Below are 23,622 nucleotides of genomic sequence, written 5' to 3' on the forward strand. Positions count from 1 at the left end.
TTTCAAGGCTGCTGGGAGAAAAAGATGAAAGAGGAGGGCAAATACCAAGCTGCTTAACCAACACTGTGCATTTGAATAATGTATTCTGATGAGACTAACTCAAGAGCTTTTCGAGTGTCACCCTGACCCGTCCGTAGCGTTCTCGTGAGCGTCATGCTGGGATTGGGATTGTCCTCGAATGAGTTTTCACAGATCTCACGATTAACTGAATGCAAACAAATTCCGTCACACACAGGCAGAGGCTGGGAGGGACGTAGGCGAACCCGAATTTGAATAACGATGTTAGTTATCTTGGGAATCAGAACGGCTGTGAGATCGATGGCTAACTTCTGCGAGTCACAGCGAAGGATGATATGTTTGCGCAGAATAAGTAAAGGCATATTTAGTTGGTTAATACTTTACAATGCCAAGTCAAGTGCCAGCAAACAACCGAGGAGAAACTGAAAGCTTTTTCTCATTTATAGCTCATGAAACATACCTGGTTCTTGGCCCAAGTATGAAGATCTATTTCCAGTGTTTCTCCTCTTAGACAAAATAAAATTGTTGACATACAAAAATAATTTAGTAATTTAGTCTTTGACAAATATAATAAGAAATATTTGATCTTATATTGAAAAGATTTTGGTTTCAGAGGAAGTCAAATTATGAACTTTATTATAAAACCTTCTTTCTACCTATTAGCAAACCAGGACTACTTGGTGAACCTATCACCTAATAAATATTAATGAGCCAGGCTTATAAGGTTTATAATTCTTCCCTTCCCAACTTGTTTTACAATACAAATATCTAAAGACTTTGTTCAGATAAATTAAATTATTAAGGTTTTAAGAATCTAATCTAGTTATCAGAATCGAAGTACGTTTTACTTTAAACAAACAATTTTATTATCATTATTAGCCACTTCATTTGCTCCACATTTAATACCGTTGCAGTAACAAAGTATGTTTAATTGTTAATTTTTGCATTTGTATGTTTCTTGCCTGGGTTCACAGAGAGCAGAAGCAAGAATCTAGTCTTTTTCCTTTAATATTAGCGCCCTGGTTGTTGGTTTCTTGAGGGCTTGAGTAATACTGTCCTAATGGCAAATCATTGAGTCTGACCTTTTTCTGTGACCTTTATCTGTGTTAGTCAGTGGACCTTAAGCCTGACCTTATTCAGCCTATTTTGACATTTACCAGGCCCTGTAATGAGCTATCAGTCACTCTTACCTAATACTGACATGTGACAAGCAGAGCTAGTGCAATATAGCATTTAACTTAGCTGAAACTCCTTCTGTAATAAAAAGCAATTTCCCCTGTTGAAATTTTCATTATTAAGAAACCACAGGTTAATAATACATACTATTATGATCTACGGCAAAAAATAAGAGCTTCAAAAAACAGAAATGAGAAAGGACAGAACTCAGCTGTGAAAACAACAGCATGGCCTCCTGTCACGAAGAAAATATGATTTGAGCAAACGCTGATCAGATGCAGAGAGTAATAGGGGCACTACTGCTGCTACGGCATGCAAACCTGCATCAAGTTACACTTAAAAGTACACATTTAAACTCAACGAAAGGAAGAAAGATCATAAACAAGACCTCTTCGATTTCTCAAATAAGTAATAGCTGTGTCCCAATTCAGAGACTGCATCCTTTGAAGTCTGCAATCGAAGACTGAATGTGTCACAGCTGCGCGATGAAGGCTGTTCCACTATAAAAGCTACTTCAAATGCGGTCTCGAAATTCATCCTTTGTTTCCCAGGCCATGAAGGATATAATAAATGAATCCTTAGTGGCTTAGACTCTTTTTTGAGAGAGAGAAAGGCCAGATTAAACTTCTAAATGTAAGCACTGGGTTTCAGTACACTTTTTTTTAAACAAAGAAACACATAAATGGCCTTCAAAGATGTGGCCTTTTAAGTCTGCATTCTTGATGCAGACTCTAAACTGAGACACAGCTAATATACATATATACTGTATCAGTAATGAGATTTCATAAAAACTAATTTCTCTTTGAACTGACCACATTGTTGTAGTTCATTTATAGCATAACATTACCTTTTATGCAACAAAAAAAAAAATTATTTGTCCAATTGTTCAGTTTTAGAATAAGCATTTGAGACTTGATACCTTAAACATACCTGAGAGCTCAAGCAAGTCTAATAAGCTGTAAAAGGGCACAGTGAAGCAATAAAACTATCCTTTTGATGTACAAGCTGCTTTGTTTTTACTTAAATGTATTGAATTAATGAAAAATTAACACACCAGTAGTTTTATTAAAGCAGCGTTGAAGTAGAGAGTGACATAAAACCTGTCGCTATGCTTTTAACACCACCCTGTTGGTTGCCCCTGTTGACTTTTAGTATAAAGCAACCTAATTAAAAGCTACTCTAATCACGGAGGTTTATTTTACAGCGTATATGTGCAAGTACAAAAGATGTACTGCAGACGAAGTGCAGGTACACAGCGCAATGCACAGGTATGTGTTAATTTGCACATCTGAATCTGTTCTCACGGTGTGTTAGGTGACGGTGCACCGCAATAGGAGATGCAATCACACATGAACACTACCCTATTAACACTTTACCACCGGCGGAAATAAGAAAGTCTGAAAAGAAAGTTTAAAAAAAAAACTACTTTAAACATTCCAGACTTAAAAATCTTAATACCAATTAGCTGGCCCAAAGAAAAGTCCTAATTGTGTAAGACAAGGACAATTAAGAGAGCACACAATGCAAACATGCAGCATGTAATTTGTAAGTGAGTCCGGACCAGTAGCTGGTTAGTTGAATGCTAATGTGTAAATGTGTTAGAGTAGGTGTTAATAACCAGCTCCATCTCCATGACCCTGCCAGAGAAACGTTTTTAATTGGCTGCCGAATCCACAATTAGGGGCATGTGTAGCTGCACCTGATATGCAAATGAAATGAGACTTATCTCATTATAGTTCATTTGCATGGGTTTCTTTAAATTATAGAGTAACTAGGTGAGTTAGATACCTTAATTACACAGACTAGGCTGGCTTGTTATAATTTTTTTTCTTACAAATTCTTGTTTTGTTCACAGATGAGGAGAAAAATCTAAATGCTCTCAGAAGATTCTGTGAAACGTGTTGCTGGTTGAAAATTTATCAAAGCTCTTTTAATCATATATATGCTTTAATTTAATGTAAAATGCACATAACATTCAGTGCCAACGCTCATTTATCAGAGACTTCTATCATCTGTTCAGTGGTATTTATAGCTACATTTAGATAGGTAATTAACTCAAACAAGTGTTACATTTACAATTCATCATTTTGCATGTATTCATTAAAAAGCAAGGAAAAACAAATGTGCACATCTCCGTAAAATCTGTCTTACTATCTATCTATCAACCCAATTTATGCTTTTGGATTAAGTTTTTTTTTGTCTGTTTCTTCAGTTAAACCCTTAAAGCAGTGCTTTGTTTGACTGCCATATAATACAAGAGCACAGCTTGCTTGAAAAAAATAGTCTCATGAAAATATTCAAGGTCACAAATGACAGAAACATGAAAGAAAACAGCATAATTAAACAGCTCCACAAGCATTTGGCGTATCCAAGGCAACATATTGACATCCTACGCACTTTAGTAAATAAGAATGTGGGTGCCATCTCATAATTTTCTCTATATTTATTTATTTAATAATTTTTTTTGAAGAAATGTGTGTTTTTCTGTGGTATTTGCAAAGTCGGCTAAGATGCTTTTAGGTGATGAATTGCTTTATTTCCTAAACATCAGTGTGTAGGTTCCATTCTTACAACCTCCTTCTGAGAGAAGCAATTGAATTTCGAGACCTACAGACTAGAATGTTTTTTTTCCTCCCCATTAATCTTGTTCTGCACTCTTTTCAGGGCTTATATCCTCCATCATTTATCTGAGCAGACCAGCAAAAACCCCCCAGAAAACTATTTTTAACCCTTTGAATCTAAAAATAATCACCTATGAAATATTTCCTCCTGCCTTTAGATACCAGAACATAGGACTCTAGGCAGGAGGTGTCATTGGGATCCTTGGTAATTGGTATGCAAGGTTAGCACACTAGATTCTATTACACAAGTCCGTCATAGACCCTTGAAAGAATCTTCAAAGTTACAAGAACATAAGCTCTTCTGATCAGGCTTCCATTACAGAGACAAAGTAGCGTCCCTGAATTCTTCAGCTGAAGATTAAATATCCCATGGACTCCAGTACCCAAAAGCAATCCTCTCTCTCCACTTCCTTCCCTCTCATTTCTCTATGCTGAGCCTTTACGCGTGACACGGCATCTGTGGTGAAGGGCAATCATTGGGCAAGGATGGCAGCACTTTGAATTTCGTTCGAATCATTCTTTCGCCCCAGGTTAAGATTTTGTGGAGTGGGTTCTGTCTGTTTCTCAGTACTGAGGGACGAGGTGCTCTTGCCTTCCTGCCATAACTCTGTACCCAGCAAGATGAAAGTAATAGAGTGTGAGAGAGGCAGCTGCAGTCGTACACGATTTCTGGCAGCCCACCAAGATCAGCATGCTGGGCTGCCCAGGACTGCAGTACTTCCAGCACGCACGACTAAAGGTGAAGGATCTGCATGAGAGAAGAGAGGCTGCAAATATGATTTAGAAGAACAGAAAGTGAGTGATACCGTGACGCGAATTCAGGTGGTATTGAAAAGAATGATAGAATGACAGAACGATAAAAAGAAGGAGCAACAGAGTGATAGAATGATAGGCTAGAACAATAGAAATAGAATGATAGACAGAATGACAAATAAAGATAGAATGACTGCATGATAGACAGACAGACAGATAAAACTAATTATAGAACAGAATGACAAAACGATAGAAAGATAGAACAATAGAACAACAGATACATAGATGAAACAAATGATAGCATGACATCATGATACAATTATAATTAAAACAAATTATAGAATGATAGAATATATATATATATATATATATATATATATATATATATACACACACAACACACACATACACACACATATAGATAGATAGATAGATAGATAGATAGATGAAACGAAACATAGAATGACATAATGATTGAAAAATAAATGAATAGAATGATAATCAGACAGATTGTCATGTATCATGAATTAATAGTCACAATAGCTGCTAAACTTCTGCAGATAGACAGCAACCTGTGAAGTGTCCCAGACCGGTCCAGGCCTGAACAATCAGTCCTATTTCCTGGCCCTTCACACGCGGGTTAGGGAAGATAATAGCAGAGAATGGGTGATAAAGGGCTTTTGAGATAGCACTCCTGACACCTTCTACAATCTATTCTTGGGAGATTTAGGAGATACACCTCTCTTTCTTTAACCCAGTCCCCCCCAAAAAATCCACCTCTCATTAGAGCATGGAATACTGGTCCAATCCTTCCATTTTGGCTCCAGGCTTTTTCACAGTTCTTAGTTTACTCGACCTCTCCGGAAAGACACATATATCACACCGGTGAAGCTGATTGCTCGCTGCTCTTCTCTTTTTGGTTTCCTCAATACTGAGAATTGGGAGGGTATATATATATATAGCGAGCAAAAAAAACAAAGGGGGGGGAAACTGTCCAACACAATCTGATAGAATTCAGGAGCACATAAAACTTTTTATGATCAAAAACATCATTATTTTGGAGTTATGAAGAAAATCAAGGACGGCATGCTTTTTTAAAAATCTGTTTTCAAGTTAATTGGATTTTTTTTCAAGGTGGAAGCACCTTCACCATAAATCATCATTTAATTGGGATGGATGAAAAATGTCACATGAGACACGTGATTAGCGGTAACATATGGAGAGTAGCGGAGAGGTCGTGCCCTCTCTTCTGTGTGGCACTGTAGAAGAGACAGTGTTTGCGGGTGTCCCGTGTGGTATCTGATCTGTCGGTGGACATTAATGTCCTCGCAGGGAGCAGGGTGTGCCGCTGGGCTCTCGCTGTTTAGCAGGTGCGAGATAAAGACAGATGGAGCAAGAAAGGAACACAGAGTCCTTGAGTTTGCACTCTTTCCATGTGCCCCGGCTCCACGGGGGACTTAGTCACCCTTCTCACAGTCCTTCAGTGTGCAGATGACCTTCACACACCCAGGCACAGATACACACATCCACAGACAGGAAATGACCTTGAAAAGTGTAGTGGGAGACACGAGCAATAAGATTAGAAAAAACAATATATATAATGATTTTTGAGGAAGGTTTAGTGAGAAAATTGGTTTATAATTACTTCAGAAGGGATTTCTATTTTTGAATAATTTAGTGAATTTAAAACCTTGACGCATAAAAGGTGCTCCGTTGTAAACAGTATTATTTTCTTTGTCAAAAGAAATAGCTTGTTTCATAACAAACACTTTCAAAAAGAATAATTGTAAAAAATAAATAAATAAATAAAATTGCCAGTCAATGGTAAAACATCTTTAAAAAACATGGTGTGTATGTATGTGTGTTTAAAATTCACTAGGAGGATTTACAAATGAGGACAACAAAGGCAATCAAAACTAGTGAAAGAGCGATAAAATGCAAGATAAAAAAAATAAAGAAGATAAAGATAGATAGAAAGATAGATAGATAGATTTTTAAAAACTACTAAAGCAGCACCTAGTGGCAAAGAATTAATTTGCATTTTCATTCAGACAAATCTGAAAAGACCAACAAGTGGGAGGGTAATATACTATGGTTTCATTTTGACATCAACATCAAAAGATTTGGGATTCTTTAAAAACAACTTGTTTCAATGATTCAGAGTCGACTCTTTCTTTTGAGAGACAATAACTTTATACACGGTGCACTTTCAGATTTAAAACTTTGCAGGATGTTTTCAATCACTTAGAGCTGTGTTACACTCTGCATGAAAGATCATTTTAAAGAAATCCTTTAATGGCCACAATAGCTGCTAAACTCCTGCAGAAAGACAGCGACCTGTTTAGTGTCCCAGACCGGAGATGGCTCGGTCCAGCCCTGCACAATCAGTCCCATTTCCTGGTTAGGAAAGATAATATGAAGCTGCACGAATATATCTACTGTGATATAAAGGCAGCTGACACATTTCAACTATCACACGACACATACCGCACGGCCACACGGCTGTGTTTTCCTTTTCTACGCAGGCACTCGGGTAAAGAGTGGCACATTTTGTTCTCATCTACCCACACCTCCTCTCACAGTAAGGACATACAGACACACACTGACAACCACAAAAAGGTATAAGGATACGCCACCTGTCAAGTATGCCATCTCCATCACTTTTTCCGCTACATCCGACACATACTTACGCAAACACACTCTTTTTATGTAACACAGTCCATTTCCAGTCCATGTGACTGTACCATTTTCCAAATTCAAGCATCACTTTGGCGTCTTTCAGTGCCTCCCGGCCGACAGACATTCAATGACACATAGAGGAGACCCTTGAACAGTGTAGCTTTAGCGTGGTTAGCTGCTTGTTATGAAGAGATCTACTTCAGGGACTCTGGTCTGGGCTGCACAAACGGCTGAGCAGTAGATAGCGCTATGCTGCACAGAGACGGCGTAAAGAGTTTGTGTGTCACGCGGCGACTTTGTCACGATCAGATGAGCTAATTAGCCTCAGGAGCGCAGATTAACAGTGCGTGCTGCAGAGGAGCCGAGACAAGAGCCAGTGCCAAGCCAGTGAAAACAGCGCTAATTAAAAACAGACAATGAAAAACACTACAGTTCAAACGGGAGAACTGAGAGATGGCTTTCGCCTGTGATCTTCAAAAACTTTGGTGGGGAAACGGTTAATATTAATTGGACTGGAAGTTTAGTGAATGTAGATATGCATGTTTGAAACAAGTTTTTGTTTGAAAATTCTTTGGTTGGAGCTATGGTCCTGTTATTATGAGTAAACTTATTACGAGCAAGATTCAGTTGCCAACAGATATGATCAATACTTTAAAGACCCATCACACTAAAAATGATGACTATAAAAATAATCATATTACTAATTTATTAACATTCACTCCAACCAAGGATAGATTCTGTGGAATCGCTTTTTTCAAATGAAATAAAATTAAATTACATTAAAAAGGAAATAAAATGAAAAGTATTTGCAACATTTTGTTTTAAAATTTGAACTTTTTTCTTGAGAAAAAAAGGGAGATATAAACTCACATTTCAGAGAAATAAGGTCAGAAAGAATATTTACATATCAAAGGTCTGGGTTTGAAAACCTTTTCATAGAATTTAGATTTAACATTTTGGAATTCTGTTTTTTGTTTCCACCACAAAATTAAAAATTAAAAAGGTAAATACTAAGAATTAACTTCTCTCCTTTGTATTGTGAAGAAAAAGTCTTAACTGTGAGATAGAATGTTGCAGTTACCTTTATTTTATTTTTTTAATCCATGGTGTTATTAGTGTTGTATAGTCATGATGTGGGTTTCACTATTATTACAGAATGAGAATGACTATAAAAACTTTATATCTATAGTTATCCCCGATGTGAGTGGGCTTTTAGATGAAAGAGTTTTATCCTCTTGCTCTTAGAAATAATTCACATTACAAAAGTAAAGTACATAAACATACTGACTTAAATGCCAAATTCTCTTAAAAAGTTAAAATATTTCTAATATAACTAGAGAATTTAAACAAATGCCTTTGGTGCAAATATCATATGTTACTGTATTCTCTCAGACACGGAAATGCTACAAATACACAGCACTTTGAGCGATTCAAAAGAGCGATTTCGAAGCAAAATATATGCAGTAAAGCACTATTTGTACTTTTGAGACGTTCACCTACTGCAGCCAAAGATATTCTCTGTGAATGCACACCAGCCATTCTCATTTCAAAACTTGAGTTTGCTAAAGCTGTTCCGTACAGGGATATACTCTGCACTTGACTGGTAATTCAGGATGACAGCTCTCTACAGAATCTCTCGGTTTCAGCAAGTTTTCGGTTATGTCAGCTAATCCTTTCCATGGATGCCCTAGTGGGTAGTTTCAGTTCAGTCACCACCAAGTCAGTTTTCATAGGTTGATCCAACCCTAAAATTAAAACCCCAAAACAACAGTTCTCAAATCAATACATTTTAAAGATGGAGACAGATGTTTTTTTTCTCACTTTCCCATTTTGCACAGACTCATTCCGTCTTCTCAGAAGTCAATTTGAGAGCAGTAGTAAGCCTACAGTCCTTATGGGCATGCTTTTTTCAAGCTCATGAAGTTGTACAATTCTGCCTCTTACTAACCTATTGATTGTGCTAAAGCTGAATGCCTGGCTCCAGTGTGATACGAGTGCGGATAATTGGTTCATTTCGTTGGAATTACAGAAAGATTAAATTGAGTCACGCTGAAACGTCAATCAGTTTGTGATATAAATTTATGTTCTGACCTCACATCATGCAGCTAAATTTGAAATCAACCACTGCCATTTACAGTGCATTTAACTTTCAAAAACAGGATATTTCGAGGAAAAAAACATAGGGCTGAACCTGAAGTTCATCAAAAAAGATTTGAAACAGATAAGTGGGCATTCAATAACAGATGGAGTCAGACTGAAAGTGAGTTTGCGGTTGACTGATTGAGTCTTTTTGACCGAAAAACCCATCTGAAAAGGGTAAGCAAGTGCTATTAGCCTGTTTTGGCCTAGGTAAAGAAAAAAGGTTTTAATGACCTGGCTTTTATGCAATGTCCAGTAAAATATGGCTAAATATATAGATTTTGTAGTACAACAAGCAGTCATCTTATAATTTACAGTCAAAATTCATAAACTGAGATACTCACAATTTTACATTTCATGGTATTCTGTTAAAATAATTACGTTTCCTAATTGTAATTAATTATGTACACTTTGCTACATCTTTTATTGTTAAATTAATGTTTAATGCATAATTTTAGTCTCTTTATTATACAGTATGGTATAATATATACACACATACACACACACACACAATACACAATACACAAGATATTAGATATTAACTCTATCAGTAAAACATACCTTTTTATTGTAAATTTTAGTTTACTTCTGTAAAAACTGTTGCAACCAAAACAGTTTTTTTAAAACATACATTTTACAGGTTTATGAATTCTATGTTATAAGCAAGTATACTAAAATACCAGCAATCTCAATTTAGTCCGATTAAACTTTCTCACCATCCAGTTATTAGCAGCTTTCGCTAAGACTTGACTCTCGCAGACACTAACCTTAAAACTGTGTCTCTAATGAATACCTGACAAAAAGCAGATGACTATGCTCAGCAACCCTCTCCAGAGTAAAGATAAGCTTGGGCCTCCTAACCCTCATGTGTGATATGAGCGAACAGCCCAGGTTGATGAAAGAGACGTGAATCGTCAGATCTGAAGGCTGAAGCCTTTACGCATCTCTGCTGTCAGAGAGACCTAGCCCTCATTAAAATCAATTGCTAGAGAGCGGTAAACGCGAGACCATGTGTCACGCAGTTTGAACGCAGGCCTCATGGACCGGTGGAATGGCAGTGTGCCGCCCTCAACTGCTGATCCAGGGAGAACAAAACTCCTGGACTGAAAACAGAACCCTTCATGCATTTACATGCCGTTCTGTCTCCCAGCACAAACTGACGTGACATGAATACATATTGCATGAACTTGGATAACTTCTGTTCTGCTATGTCAGCTTACAGTAACTCAGTGGGACAGAATGTATAGTTCTGAATTTGGCTTGATTTGTGCTGTTATTTGAGCTCAGCATTAATGACCACAAGATCTTTGGTTATAAAACTGATTCATTGGAAACAAAGGGGTGTTTACAGCCTGACACAACAGAGGAATCTTTGAAAATGACTGCATTTTTACCTTATTAGTATATATCCAGTATATATGTGCAGTATAGAAATCTCCATAAACTTAACGGATAATGTCATGGCAGAAAATTACCGGTAACTTTTCTATTTCTTTCAGAAACAATTTTTTTGTTTTTTCCTTCTTACAGTGTTATTATACGTTTATCCAGTTTCTGCTTTTTTTTTTTCTTTTTTTTTATAAAAGTTGGTCTTGTGTCATGAATGAACGGTCTGAGGCGTGCATGGATCCATGTGCAGGCTTTTATTAAACGAAGGCATGGTCATAGCAGGCAGGCGTCAAACAGGGCAAACAGATATATAGGAGGCGAGGCAATAACAAAATCCAGAGACAGGCGGAGGTCAGGTCAGGCGGCAAACGATCAGAGAATCAGAAAACAGACAGGGTCAAAACCAGGGAAACCAGAAACTATAATCCACGAACGATCTAACTATGAGACAGGCGAAACAATGCAACCTGCAGGTGAGTGGCTTGCTGCAGTTTTTATAGTCCAGGAACAGGAAGTTGTCGCAGAGGAGTGGATGCAGATCACCCAGAGGTCAGGGCTCCTCTGCTGGCTTCAGTGACATAGCCCCCTCCTAGGAGGCGACTCCTGGCGCTCCACAAAACAAAACATAACTGTGAGCTTGGGAGGGGGTTCCGGGAGGGAGTCAGCAAACTGAGACCAGGGAGGAAGAGACGGTGGGAGGAGCCAGGGTGAAGACGCAGAGGAGTCCGGAGCGGGAGGCGATCCAGAGCCCAGCCATGATGGTCAGTGGTGGAGCCGACGGAGGAGGAGCCATGGAGAGGTAACGGTCATCAACCCCATGGAGCCGACCGACGGCGGCGGAGCAGGTGGTCGGGGAGACTGAGGCGGAGGCGGAGAGCCGAAGAGCCAGGGTGACACAGCGGCGCTGGAGGTCCTAGGCGATACCGCAGGCTTCGGCGACTGATGCGGAGACGGGGGACGAGAAGGACGCGGCGGAGCCAGAGCGACAGAGGACTGAGGTGGAGCCGGGGGAAGGGAGGAGCCTGACAGAGCCGGAGGGATGGAGGGACGAGGCTGCTGGAGGAGTGGAATCCTGAGAGCAGATGGTCGACGACCGACCAAGGCGTAGCCGAGAGAGGCGATGGAGCCTGGTGAAGCTGGTGGATTTGAGCACGGTAGAGAGAGGAGGAGCTAGGAGCCTAAGGGAAGCCGGCGGGTCACAAGCCGAGGTAAAGTCTGGGACTCGGAGGCGGGGACGGTGAAGCGAGGATCCTTCACCCACGGCGGCGATGGAGACTGGCAGATACGTGGCGAGCTCCAGGTGGAGGGTAGAGGATGAGTGCAGGGGCTGCTGGGATCCATTGACGACGCAGCAAGGGGTGGGAGGTGGGATAACTTGAGGCTTTGCACGAGGCGCGGGCACTGGAGGCTTTCCACGCAGGCGCCGGGCACTGGAGGCTTTGCACGAGGCGCGGGCACTGGAGGCTTTGCACGCAGGCGCGGGCACTGGAGGCTTTGCACGAGGCGCGGGCACTGGAGGCTTTGCACGAGGCGCTGGCACTGGAGGCTTTGCTGGGCAGGCGGCAGCCATCTTGGGAAGCATCTCGGGAAGGCGGCCATCTTGGGCAGCGGCTCGGGAAGGCGGCCATCTTGGGCAGCGGCTCGGGAAGGCGGCCATCTTGGGCAGCGGCTCGGGAAGGCGGCCATCTGGGCAGCGGCTCGCTGGGTGGGATAACGAGGCTTTGCACGCAGGCGCGGGCACTGGAGGCTTTGCACGAGGCGCGGGCACTGGAGGCTTTTACGCAGGCGCGGGCACTGGAGCTTTTACGCAGGCGCGGGCACTGGAGGCTTTGCACGAGGCGCGGGCACTGGAGGCTTTGCACGAGGCGCGGGCACTGGAGGCTTTTACGAGGCGCGGGCACTGGAGGCTTTGCACGAGGCGCGGGCACTGGAGGTTGCAGGCGCGGGCACTGGAGGCTTTGCACGCAGGCGCGGGCACTGGAGGCTTTGCACGAGGCGCGGGCACTGGAGGCTTTGCACGAGGCGCTGGCACTGGAGGCTTTGCACGGCAGGCGGCAGCCATCTTGGGAAGCGGCGCTGGGCAGGCGGCAGCCATCTTGGGAAGCGGCGCTGGGCAGGCGGCAGCCATCTTGGGAAGCGGCGCTGGGCAGGCGGCAGCCATCTTGGGAAGCGGCGCTGGGCAGGCGGCAGCCATCTTGGGAAGCGGCGCTGGGCAGGCGGCAGCCATCTTGGGAAGCGGCGCTGGGCAGGCGGCAGCCATCTTGGGAAGCGGCTCTGGGCAGGCGGCAGCCATCTTGGGAAGCGGCTCTGGGCAGGCGGCAGCCATCTTGGGAAGCGGCTCTGGGCAGGCGGCAGCCATCTTGGGAAGCGGCTCTGGGCAGGCGGCAGCCATCTTGGGAAGCTGCTCTGGGCAGGCGGCAGCCATCTTGGGAAGCGGCTCTGGGCAGGCGGCAGCCATCTTGGGAAGCGGCTCTGGGCAGGCGGCATCCATCTTGGGAAGCGGCTCGGGAAGGCGGCCATCTTGGGCAGCGGCTCGGGGAAGGCGGCCATCTTGGGCAGCGGCTCGGGGAAGGTGGCCATTACTGGAGTTGATGTGTTGTCCTTCTCCTCCTCAATACCCAACGTAAAAGCTGACCCCACAGTCACTAAACCAAACTCAATAAACTGAGCAAGCGACTCACGTGGACCCTCGCGAACAAGTTTAGATTTGAGCGGCTGATGTACTCCCTCATGATACAACTCAATCAATAAACAGTCCGGTATGTCAGAGAGGTAAGCCATGTCCAAAAACTCTTGAGTATAATCCTCAATTGATCGGGTACCTTGCTTGAGGGCCAATTCTAGCGAGAGTCCTACCTGGCCATGGATCAGGTGAAAAGCTGCTGGATCCTGGTGCGAGGTTGCATTCTGTCATGAATGAACGGTCTGAGGCGTGCGGATCCATGTGCAGGCTTTTATTAAACGAAGGCATGGTCATAGCAGGCAGGCGTCAAACAGGGCAAACAGATACATAGGAGGCGAGGCAATAACAAAATCCAGAGACAGGCGGAGGTCAGGTCAGGCGGCAAACGATCAGAGAATCAGAAAACAGACAGGGTCAAAACCAGGGAAACCAGAAACTATAATCCACGAACGATCTAACTATGAGACAGGCGAAACAATGCAACCTGCAGGTGAGTGGCTTGCTGCAGTTTTTATAGTCCAGGAACAGGAAGTTGTCGAGAGAGGAGTGGATGCAGTTCACCCAGAGGTGCTTTTTTCCCTCTGCTTTTTTAAAAGTTGGTCTTGTAAAAGCAATGCTGCAAGATTTAAAAAATATAACTACCAATAGATCTCCATTACTTTTTAATTAATTTTACAAAAAAATGTAAAGAAGCGTGAAGCTTGATTAATTCTGTTATAGAAATAACTTTTCTGTTCACAAAGCAAAACAATGATGCTCTTGATCAGTAGTTTGGTTGCTTTTAAGTGGAAATGTCTAAAGATTCATAAATCAAGATATATTTACTTGAGAGGCAAAACGGCATAAAATAAGAAGTCTTGGTTTATGAGAATTTTTTCAAAGTGAATTGAGTTGATGATTAGACAAGAACAAATATCTGCTAGTGGGCTCAGAAAAATCTGCTTAATTCAAAGGGAAAACAAGTTTTCACTCCCCACTGATAAAAGTTTGAATAGTTAATTTTATTGCATTTTATGACTTGTGACTTCATGATTCAAGACTTCATATGTTTCATTTGAATCTCAAGTATCTCGTATCTTTATGTATTGTGTAGTGTTTATTGTGAAATATATCTTCAACTTACGATTTGTCTCTTTAATCTTGGAAAACTAAAAAATACTAAGATGTACAATTTTTTGCAGTACATGCAAAACTTGCGATGACATGAATTTGAAAACTTTCTGCTCTTATTTAATAAAATAATATCTTGTCACAAATAATATTTAAATCTGAAAGCTCATTGTTACTGAATGGCCACATTTCTGCTTTAAGTTTCCATTATTTTATTAAATCTGTTACCAAGGCAGAAAGCTATGACATGAGAAATCAAAAAAGAAATGGATCTTTCTGTAATCAATTCAATCCTGTTAGGGCCCTAATTCTATATACATTATTTTAAAAAATCTGTTATACTTTACGTTTGTTAGTCGCTTTGAGAAAAGAGCATTTGCACAATGGTTATGTACAGTAAGTGGCTCAGTGCAAAGTTGCAACATTATTAATTATCACTAAAGCATTCAAATGAATGCATATGCAGATTAGATTTGTGTGTTCATCTTATGCAAAATCAGTGCATTATTTCCACAATTTCCTCTCATTTAATGGTACATTCAGTGTCAGTGTCTGTATATTAGCTGTCTCTTGAAGGGATACTTTATGTGTGATTTTAAGCACTTGTCTTTTGCTTAATTCTAATTACTCCCTTATTAACAAAAGTAATCCTGACACAACCTAACATTGCGTTGCAATAATACGGTTTGACCAATCAGTGGAGGGATACACGACGTCTCACATAGTCACACTGCGGAGCGCTAACAAGCAGACTGATGACTGATGAATGTGAGCTGCGAATGCAATCAGAACTTATTATCTGCTTTGTCAAAATCCTGTATTCTCATGGTCCTAATGGAGTCCTTTTGTTACAGTATAACGATCTGACCCATTGTCCTTTTCCTGGCGGCTGTCCTACTTGCATGTCTTACCGACAAAGAGAGCAGTCATCATTGAAAGCATTTATAAAAGAAACCGGATGACAGTGAGAACTAATTTATCAGCTTTTCAGTTCACCTTGTGTTAGAGGTTATCCTCCAAATGTCTTTGGAAGTCCCTATTTGTGACCGGTATGCAGTGCATGATTTCCTATTTCTGATAGTCTCCTTTTTTTTTCTTAAAGGGGCAACCAAAGACATGGGGAAAATGCTGGGGGGCGAAGAGGAGAAGGACCCTGATGCCGAGAGAAAGGAGGAAGAAAGACAGGAAGCCCTCAGACAACAGGAGGAGGAGAGGAAGGCAAAGTATGCAAAAATGGAAGCGGAGAGGGAATCGATTCGACAGGGCATCAGGGACAAGGTAAATGTACCGTGAAATAATTATTCACTGTTATGAGGTGTCAAAATGTTTATATGATCACTTATGATTATCTAGGCAAGGGTGATTATCATTAACATTCACTTAAATAACATAAAAAGAAAACTTAAACTTATTTTGTTTCAGCTAGTTGCCATGGCAGCCTTTCAAATTTTTATTTAGTGTAGTTTAAGTACCAAAAGACCTAAAAAACTAAACAACAACTAAATAAAAATATATTATACTATATATTTATACAAACAAAAATGTTAAATATAGAAAAAAATCAAATAGAAAATTATACTATTATATTTATATATATATATATATATATATATATATATATATATATATATATATATATATATATATATATATATATAACGGTAATAAAATATATATATAATAAAACAGTGTTTTTCAAACTGTTTTTTGCACTGTACAATAAAACAAAACAAAAAAAACCCTAATTTTCTTATACTTAAAATTAAGCCATTAGGTCTTGACTTACAAATGCAAAAATTGAAAACATTTTTCTACATTTACTTTTAATTACAGGGACATAGATCTTGTCCTCATAAACCACATTCAAATTGTAACACCATGTCATAACCATGTCATTAAACAAATTTGTCCCTGTAAACCACAAAAACCAGTACACACACACAATCATATTTCATTTTCTTTGGAAATCCCTGATCTAGGCCATTTCGAAAATATTATATTAATACTGTATTGGAAAGCAGTGACTGAATAACATTATAGAATCGTACAGATCCAATAAATACATAAAGTGAAAGTTATTTATGGGGGTTTTCTTTGTTTGTGTCACTCTTGGGGAGGCTGAATGCTGCTTTGTAGCAGTTGAGTGGTACGCTGTGTATGGGGATGGACGGGCCCTGAGGCACACGCTGTGAACCAGAGGGACTGGAAAAATAACAGTCTAGCTCTGGCAAGCATTCCATTACTGTGGAGGCTGTGGAGATTGACTATGCTTCAGTCCCTGCGCTCATACCACCATATGGCTGCTTTTTTGTGTGACAATATGAAGAAGAAGGAAAAAAAAGGGAAAAGGTGTCATGGAAGGAAAGACCCAGGGATTATGAAAATGGAAATATTATTCTAATAATAGACGGTGGTATTTAACAACTTCATTACATTATGCACAATACAATAAGCAATATTAAACTGTGCAATGATGATGCTGAAAATATAGCTTTGATCATGTTTAAATATATTCAAATAGAAAGCAGTTATTTTAAATGCTTAAAAATATTTCATGATTCTTGATAGATAGAGAGATAGATAGATAGATAGATAGATAGATAGATAGATAGATAGATAGATAGATAGATAGATAGATAGATAGATAGATAGATAGATAGTTTAATGGACTGATTGTTTGACATGAAGAACATTTTCTTCATCTAACGTATTAAAGTCAAAGCTGAATATGATTATTCTGCTTTGTCGTGATAATTTACCTAGAGCCGTTGAGTCTCAGAGGATGTACACATGGCTGCAAAAAATGGAGGATGATTTCCTCTTGTGAGGAGTAAAACAGATACATTTTTATGCAAAGCCATGTCGAGAGGATGGGAGGCCAAAAAGCCTGTCTTTTTTCCACTAAGCCATCACCCCATGGGTCTAATTTACCACAAGGATTAAGGCAGCATCTCCACATTCTGTACAAAACGTGACTGCAATACTGAGGGTAGTCCTTATGTCTTATGCACGACGACTGAACTTCAGGGTTTGCCAAGCACTCTCTTCAAGTAACCCATAAGTATTTCTCAGATTAAGCTGCATTAATAAGATTTCATGGGTACATAAGTGATGGAATTATGGCAAGTAGATTGATGGTTTAGTGAAAGCAGAAAATCATTGTTTAGAAGGTCAGCTGCTGATTGCATGAGCTAGTTTGTGACCTCAGTACACAGAGGCAGAAATCATCCATTGTTTAATCCATTTATTGGCAAAACGTCACAATTATGTATGCCTTAGAGCAGCAGAAACTCCTAAAGAGGATATATGCCTTCATCATTCCTTCATATAAATCTCCTACCACCCCATTTCTATACATCCTCAATCCTCAGGATTTGACCGTGATTCCTGAAGCGTTACAGGAAATAGAACCCATCATATATTTGCAGACTGTGTCAGATAAAATAAGAAATATACATTATATGTGTACATGTGCACAATTCTTAAAACGTTTAAGGCCATTAAAATAAAATAATGATAACAATAATTGGGAATAATTAAGAATGCATTACATTTATGCAATATTGATCAAATTAATGCAACACTGATACTAATTAAAATGTTTCTTGAGCAGCAAATCAGCATATTAGAATGATTTCTAAAGCATCATGTAACACTAAAGACTGGAGTTGTAATGTAACCGTTAAAACATTTTAATATTTAAATTGCGATAGTAATTCATAACGTTTTACTGTATTTTTTAATCAGATAAATGCAGCCTTGGTGAGCAAAAGACTTGGGATTTAACATATCACAAAAGCAACCTTTTATATATCAACAGCATAAGCACACATTAAATGTTAGATTAGTTAATAAATTGTGGTCTTTCCAGTGTAGCCAAAAGGTTAAAACACAATACGCAAGAATTAATAAGCCTCAGACCCTTTAGGGGTGAAAAAAGACCATTTGTCTTATAAGCACTTATCTAATGAAGTGGATTTCCTTGCCAATATTTGGCAGACCACTTAAAAGCATGGCATTTGTTTGCAAATGAGAAAGTGTCTCAGATCTAAATGAAGCTTCTGTGAATCACTCAGCTAACTGTCAGGTCCAAATGATTACACTGACTGGCCAAGTGGCAGTATGCCAAGCTTTTATGGACATAGTCAACACCATTCCAATTTGAATGTCTCTAAATTAACATCCAGGTCATGAGGCAATCTAAAATTCCAAATTCCAAAATTCTCCAATGCTCAAACATTTGTATGCTAATTAAGAGGAAATGGTCCTGCAAGTGATTCATTTAACAAATTGCCTGTCCGTTCAAGCCACCAAAGTGTTCATACATTTTCAGTTTTATGACATTTTGACATTCAGACAATATCAGGGTGACACACATTGGCTGTATTTTATCTGGGAAAATTCACAAACAATTGCAAAGTAAACAGCAATAGCATCATATTAAGCAATGGCATATTTATCTCTTTTTTCAGCTATAGTAATAGGCTATATCCATCTGAAATTCAGAGTAAAAGTTTTAGTATATACATACATACATACTTTATTTTACTACCTTATATCAAGGCATAAACGTACCTTGGTGCATTTTTGTGTGAGACAACGAAATATAACAAGTGCATATCACTGCTGTTTCCAAAAGAAATGAACACTCAGTGGACATTTCTCTTTGAAACTGCAGCGAAACATGCAGGTGCATAAAAACTGTGGTACATATTTTTATGTGACCAGGTTGTTATTGTTAGGTGTCCTTGTTATTCTTGTAATTATATAATTAAGTAATGAGTAACATTAATTATCTAAATGTACTTACTACTATACTACATGTAGGCCTACTATATAGTTGTAGCTATTTTAGTATAACACATTTTTTTATTTTTTTATTCACTTATTATTTAATTTAACGAAAAATTATGATTAAACAATTAAATAAAAATTATTTTGTTTTAGCATGTAAATCTTTGCATAAAAAACCTGCAACAGATAGAAATGTGCTTACAAAACAACCGAAGGTCTGATGTGGAAACACAATGTTGTGTATTTTTCAGTATGGTATAAAGAAGAAGGAAGAGAAAGAGGCAGAAGCCCAGGCAGCCATGGAGCAGGCATCAGAAGGCAGTCTGACCCGTCCCAAGAAAGCAATCCCTGCCGGCTGCGGCAATGAAGAAGAGGAGGAGGAAAGCATTGTGGACACCGTTATGAAGTTCCTCCCAGGCCCGCTTCAAGATATGTTTAATAAAAAGTAACAGGGTTCCATGACAAGTTGTGATAAAACGGGAATCATTAATGTCATAAAATCCACCTCTTCTTTCTCCTTCCCTTCTCTCACATGTGCTCTAAGATCTCTGGAATCAAAAATTTGTGCCATAACATCTGTCTTTAACTGCGAAACATTACATTTTCTGATTAAAACAATGAGGAAAATACAATGTGTGCACTAAGAAATGTTACATTGCATACATCACTCTGTTTAAAGGCAAATTTAAATCCCCCTGAGTCCGGACCTTAGAGCAAGAATATTTCCCATGCCTCATTAATTTTGTTTGTAAATAGCAAAGAAAAAAATGTATATGACTACAGATATACATACATACATACACACACACACACACACACACACACACACACACACACATATATATATATATATATATATATATATATATATATATATATATATATATATATATATATATATATAAACTATGACTATGATTAAAAGCCATAAATTTATCTTGGAGAGATTTCTCCAATCATATCATATTTTTGATTGTTGCTCTGTTATAGATATTACTGATGAATCCATGTGGTATACTTATAGATATATACTGTATACTGGTTCATTTATCATCCAAACTAGTATACAGTTCCTGCTGCCATCATGAACCGTCACATCACATCTGATTAATATGACTGAAAACTGTAATGTGGAAGAGAACGTATAATATCACACACGGTCTGGTTGTTTTCCCCTAAGCATGCTGACAATTTTTTTTTTTAATCAGTACACTGTATCCCATTTCATTTAGCATTTTAGCTGAAATACACAGAAATTTAAGGCAATAACTCTGGTTTTGGATTTTGTTGTCCGACAGACACCAGTGTTAAATAGCTTATTGTTCTCATCTCTAGTTTAGGTAACTAAACTATAAAGTAAGTCCCTCATTACATTGTCACACGCATTCACATCACACTCTAGAAAACTGGATTTGATCGATTAAAATGGAATCACATGTGTTAGCTAGTCGCCGCGAGTAAAACCTTAGCGCTCAGCTTAGCGTTCATCTTGAACTGACTTATTTGTGCTTTTTACAGTACTTAAGAATGAGAGGGGTGACATCGATCACATACAACTACAATTGGATCAATAGGGCTATATAAATATAAATATATAATATCTTCATCTTCACTGCTGTACAGTAGAATCTAGTTCTTAGTGTCTACATTTATTTACGTTAGCTCTCACAACACGGTTGTGAGCACACATTACGTAAACAGACAGTGACAATGGTGCAATATTTGTTTCTGAATGAAGATGTGTCCTGTGTCCGTTGGTTGTATATGGGACTCTGATCCCAGATCAGCAATAACAGACAATCTTCATAGTTATGTATTCAAGCTTATTTGCTAGAGAATGTTTGTGTGCAAATGCCGTGTCGTCTTCCTAGTATCAGTCAAACAAGCTTAGTAAAAGAAGGAAGTTGCGAGATTTTTTTAGGGTCTCTAAACAAAGCCTGGCTCTTATTTTCCGAGCTACGACAGGATCTGACTTGCGTTTTTATTCTTGCTTGTTGCTAGTTTACTGTATGACGTTAATTCTCGTTGCTGTAACTGCATTGAAAAGAGGGAAAACAGCAGGACTGAATTCCTCAATAATGAGAAAATCAGAATTGAAAGATGTGGAGTCAGATTGTATTATCCATCCTCTCTTATTTTTACTAAGAAAAAAATAAGCTACAGTACGCCGTGGTTTGATAGGGTATGCTTGTATTCTCATTAGATTATGTCCGCAATTATTGTAAATAACGACGCGTTCAGGAAAAGCTGTTAGTCGCAGATCATTGTGTATGTCTAGACACAGGCGAAATTTTCAGATTCAGAAATATACTAGGAATCAGGCTGCCGTTCTGTAGTTTTGAACATTCCGAATATTCCAGACATTCCATCTGATCCACACTGGCTTGTGTGCATATAAATAGAAAAAAAAAATAAATCATGTTTTTCTGTGTCTCTAGAAAGCATATAAGCCGTGGCTTTTAAAGTGAAACTCAGTTTAATTAATAAAATAGTTGATTTCTAGCGCACGGTCATAGTGATGTCATAGCGTTCTGTCCTGCCATGGAACACAACACAAAAATATATATTATATATATTATATTATATATATATTTATTAATGTTTATGATATGAATGTGCTTGCTGATTAGAACGGCGTCCTTCAACAGCTAAACAAACTAGCCAGTTGCTAAGATGCTATATTTCATATTAGTGGTCAATCATCTTGAATGTTGTCTGATTTTACTGCCACTTGTGTTTAAGGCCTTTACTCACCAGAAGTGACGATGTCAGCTGTAACACTTTCGGAGAGATGAAAATTAAAAACTAAATACTTTCCACTCAAATGACTTAAGATCTCACTTTTCCACCACTCGGTGTACTTTACAATCAACAGAGGCCATTTCTGAGCACAAATTTTGCAGTTTTTGGTGATTTTTCTACATGACTATCAACTGCCCTTGATTCTGCCGCTCTCATAGTGAGATCTGTGTGAAGTGTGAAGCTGCACTGATAAATAAATACTGCCCGAAACCCATCACCCATCCTATTATCACCTGTTTTATTAAACCAAAGAGTGTTCCTGTTTGTGAGAATGTCTATCATTATTTCTTATTTTTATTATTGTTCTTTTACATTATTGTGTCAGGTAGTGTGATATGCGATTACTGTTCCATCTCAGCTCTCTGGGCTTTGGGTTTTGTGATTGCCCATAACAGATTCCTAAAACGAACAAAAAACGATCGCACGATTAAATTTAAAATCTAAAAACAACGTTCACCCATCCCCTCAACATATTTTATATTCAGTACTGTGCAAGAGTGAAGGAAAAATATTCCATAGTCATCATCATGTTCTCTAAATGTAAATCATGCATTCACTCAAAGTCATTCCGTGTCTCTCAGATGTTAATGAAGATACTGCCTAACACAGTAACATTATGAAATATTCCATTGTTGTTATCTGAATGTACATGTCTACTCTTCTACTGCATCGTCCTGCGCGGTTTCCTCTATGTTAAAAACGATTATCTCGGTGTGATTTTCTGTCTGTAATCTGTTCCTGTTCCTGTCTCTTGGTGGTTGTGTTTTGGAAGAATTATGTTTCTTATTTGGTGCATTTTTTAAGTCATTGTAGATTCTTCTCCCTCTCTCTTTGTTGATGAATTGTATGCATGCATATGATGTGCACTGTAGGTGAGGTTGTAAATGATATTTCTGTGTGTCCTCTGTGTTTTCTGAGCGCTCCACCTGTAGGCCTCACTGCATGCCCGTTATAGACAGATTTTAGACTGTAACATTCCTGCCAAATGGAATCACCAACACACGAATAATAAAGTGATTTCATATAATTGTTTTAGGGTCTTGTGTTCCTTCTTTCTGTTGGACTGCTTATTGAGATGCAAAAGTCTTTTTAATGAGTATTTTATCTTATTTTCTAGTTAAAATAGTCTTTATTAAAAAGGTTTAGATTTTAGATTTTATGCAGTCTTGCTTCTCGAACTAATGTATCTTGGTCTGTCTTTAGGGTTTGGTTACAATTTCATTTGATAGCCCACTTTAGACATTCTACTAACTACATGTCAACTAATTCTAATTAATTTGCAACTACATATCAGCTACACGTCAACTAATTCTCATTAGTTTGAAATCACATGTCTACTAACTCTCAATTTTAGGGTTAGTAGTTAGGGTTAGGGTTTTTAGATGTTTTACTGGAAACTGCAATGAATGATTTTTTTTAATATAATTATTTCAATTAATTATTATTTTTTTATTTCTT

At 38.8% G+C, this 23,622-nt stretch overlaps 1 protein-coding gene across 2 annotated transcripts in view; it reads left to right on the forward strand.

The window, feature by feature from the left end:
- The window catches only part of LOC122358098 (complexin-1), a 45,228-nt gene extending 22,037 nt beyond the window's left edge, over positions 1–23,191 (forward strand). For both annotated transcript variants that reach the window (XM_043257873.1, XM_043257874.1), the window contains exons 3-4: positions 15,671–15,846; positions 19,614–23,191. In XM_043257873.1, coding sequence (XP_043113808.1) covers positions 15,671–15,846; positions 19,614–19,811 — 374 coding nt within the window. In that variant the 3' untranslated portion in view covers positions 19,812–23,191. The remainder of the gene's footprint in view (positions 1–15,670; positions 15,847–19,613) is intronic.
- The last annotated feature ends 431 nt before the right edge of the window (positions 23,192–23,622 follow it).

This window comes from Puntigrus tetrazona, chromosome 14 (genome assembly GCF_018831695.1).
Source record: "Puntigrus tetrazona isolate hp1 chromosome 14, ASM1883169v1, whole genome shotgun sequence".
Lineage (NCBI taxonomy): Eukaryota > Metazoa > Chordata > Actinopteri > Cypriniformes > Cyprinidae > Puntigrus > Puntigrus tetrazona.